We start from the raw sequence: 2,879 nt of genomic DNA, 5'->3' as shown, positions 1-2,879 counted from the left end.
CACTCCTTCCGGCCAGGGTGATTGCTGAAATGAGTGCATCTCTGTTGAGCATCTCTTTAGCCTATCCCAGCTGGAAGTACAGAGTTTTGAAAGAGCCAGAGTCATGGCTGTCTCTGTTATTTATTTCACTTTTTTTTTTTTTCCTGAGTGTCTTCTTTAGTCCTGAGGACTGAGACAAATAGTACAACACTGAGGACTTGTTCTCGACCCCTCCCTGGCCCCCTCTCCTCCTCTCACCCCAATATTATAGGACATACTCAAAATTAACCATGAGTGTTCTGACCCTTCCCCCCCCCCCCCCCCAAAATCTCTCACCTACACGTCTAGCCTTCTAGTTTGCCGGTGGAGAAGATTGGGATCTACCTCAGCTGCCTAGGAGAGGCTGAGGGGCAGGGATGGGCGAGGTAGTTGGCGCTTAGAAGTTCAGGCCTGGGTGGTGCTGGGGCCTGCTGCGGCGGGCTGGGCGCCCTCCTTGATGATGACGATGGAGTGCTGAGTGGAGGAGGAGGAGAGGGAGGAAGCACGTCTGTCCCCCCTGGCCCGGACCTTGGGAAGGTAATGGACCACAGCACTCAGCAGCTGGTCCCGGAATCTCGGGCTGAGAAAGTTGTAGAGGATAGGGTTGACGACGCAGTGGAGCATGGAGAAGCAGTCAATGATGTCGTAGAAGAAGTACAGCAGGTGGACCAGGTAGCAGTGGAGGGAGACGTGGGTGCCGTGCAGCGTGAGCAGCAGCAGGGTCACGTGGTAGGGCAGCCAGCAGATGGCAAAGACGGCCACGTAGGCACACACCAGCAGGCAGTGGCGCCGGCCCTCTGGCCATCCCGCCTGCCGAAGCCGGCAGGCCGTCAGCACGTTGAAGATCACCATGAGAGGGAAGGGCAGCACGAAGCCCAGGACGGTGGTGGACAGGGCCACCACCAGGGCCCACGTGTTGTACGTTTCAAAGGGCGCCATGAAGAGGCACATGGGCTCCGAGCTCTCCACCAGCTGGATGTGCACCACCTCGGGCAGTGGGATGACGGCAGAGAGGACCCAGACACCCGCGCACACGGCCCGCCGCATCCGGTGCTGGTGGCGCTGCCAGGAGGGAGAGGTGTTGGTGAGGGTGACGTAGCGGTCGATACTGAGGCACACCAGGAAGAAGATGCTGCTGTACATGTTGGCAAAGTAGAAGTAGTGAGTGAAGCGGCAGGAGAAGCTGCCCCAGAGCCAGGTGTAGTCCAGCATGACCTCCAGCATCCACACGGGCAGAGATAGGACGATGCCCAGGTCCGCTATGGCCATGTTGAGAATGTAGAGGTTGAGCAGCCCCGCCCGGCCCAGGCAGCGCCAGTTGACGCAGATCACCAGGAGGTTCTCCACCAGCCCCACCACGAAGATGGCCAGGTAGAGGACAAAGAGGGTCACTTGCTTGGTGTCCTCCCTGAGCTCCATGTGGCACTCGGGCAAAGTGTGGTTGAAGAAATAGAGCAGTTCATTCCAGTTGTGGATCTCCCCAAAGTCACTGGCGGGTGCTGTGGTGAACCCTTCCGAGGGGGTAGGCCCCATGTTGTCCCTGACTGACATCAGGACCAGCAAATGCCTGGTGGGAAGAAGAGAGGGTTGGAAGAGAACGGAGACCTCAAAAGCAGCCTTAAGCCTCAAGTTAGTGGGCTACCGGGACCAGGAGGCTTTGGGGGAAGATTCTGGGTCTGAAGAGGCAAGAAAGGCAGTTTAAATATTCAAACTGTGTATAAACAGTACACAGCTCCCTTGCCAGCTTTCACCTGCGAGCAGAGACATTTTCTTAGGGCTCAGTGGTGGGAGAGACCAGAACTGTTGGTGCCTGACCAGGTTCCTCCCCAGCCTGGCCGGTCCCACCCTATCTCCAGCCCCAGGCCATCTCTGACCTCCACTTCTCTCCTGGCGCTTCTCCCCTTGGCCCTTTCGTGTGGGCCTTCCTTAGGAAGTCTTAACTCTGTCTCGCCATCTGGGCTATAGATGTGGACACACACACACACACACACACCCCTCTGATTTATCCCTAGGAACATTTGTGAATTGTGCAGAAAAGCCAATTATCTTCAAGCCCTGATTCCCTTCTTCCCTGAGAGAGAGGGTGACACCCACCTGAGTTTCTGTCTGGAGCGCCTCTGGTCCTGGAGGGCTGGTGGTGGGTCTGGGCTGCTGGGGAGCTGCAAGGAGACTGGAGGGACTGTGGCTGTGGGGCTGGCTTTGCTGTGGGCTTCAGGGCCGTCCTTCTCATCCAGGAAGCAGTGTCACTGGCTGAGGCTCTGTGGGAGAGGGTCAGTGTTTTTCCTGCCTTCCCCCAATCCAGATAGAGGGGAAGTCACAGCAGAAGACCCAGTGTGCCAGGGGCGGGGAGGAGTCAGGCTGCAAGTATTAAAATTCAGACTCTTGACTCACTAGCTATGGGAATTTGCCTCCTTAAGCCTCAGTCCTCTCCTCTGCAAAATGGGACGATAATATCTACTAACAGGGGTGTTGTGAGAATTAAGTGAGCCAAGAAGGTAAAGTGCTCAGCACAGGGCTGGGCCTGTGGTCAATGCTTTACACACATACGTGCTTTCCACTCTAAATTGGCTTGGAATCCCACTCTCCCCTGTCTGTTGATTCCTACAAAAGCAGAACTGGATGTGGGTGGGCGGGCTAAAAGAAATCTGAAAATCAGCCAGGCTTTTAGTCACTCTGCCCTTTGCCGCTGGCTCGCACCCATCCCTTGCCATTCTCCCCAGCCTGCATCTTGGCTCTGGGGTGAGAAGCTGGACACAGAGGGAGGATTAAACGTGGGGTGGGAAAGGGGGCTGCACTGAGCTTCAGGGAGTCTCCTAGACCCGGAGGGGGAGAACAGCATCCTTCCCCCACCGCCTCATACT

General features: G+C 56.5%; 1 protein-coding gene across 1 annotated transcript; it reads right to left on the bottom strand.

The window, feature by feature from the left end:
* Positions 1 to 332: 332 nt before the first annotated feature.
* GPR182 (G protein-coupled receptor 182) lies at positions 333 to 2,492 on the bottom strand. The gene is made up of 2 exons (XM_007081523.3): positions 2,113 to 2,492; positions 333 to 1,585 (listed from the first exon to the last, which is right to left on the bottom strand). The coding sequence occupies exon 2, from the start codon at positions 1,567 to 1,569 to the stop codon at positions 424 to 426; it is 1,146 nt and encodes a 381-aa protein (XP_007081585.2). The 5' UTR covers positions 1,570 to 1,585; positions 2,113 to 2,492; the 3' UTR covers positions 333 to 423.
* Between the last annotated feature and the right edge of the window lie 387 nt (positions 2,493 to 2,879).

This window comes from Panthera tigris, chromosome B4, assembly GCF_018350195.1.
Source record: "Panthera tigris isolate Pti1 chromosome B4, P.tigris_Pti1_mat1.1, whole genome shotgun sequence".
NCBI lineage: Eukaryota > Metazoa > Chordata > Mammalia > Carnivora > Felidae > Panthera > Panthera tigris.
This window is presented reverse-complemented; position numbering and strand designations above follow the sequence as displayed.

Coding starts and splice junctions, on each gene's coding strand:
- GPR182 (XM_007081523.3), bottom strand. CDS start 1,569: ATGTCAGTCAGGGACAACATGGGGCCTACCCCCTCGGAAGGGTTCACC.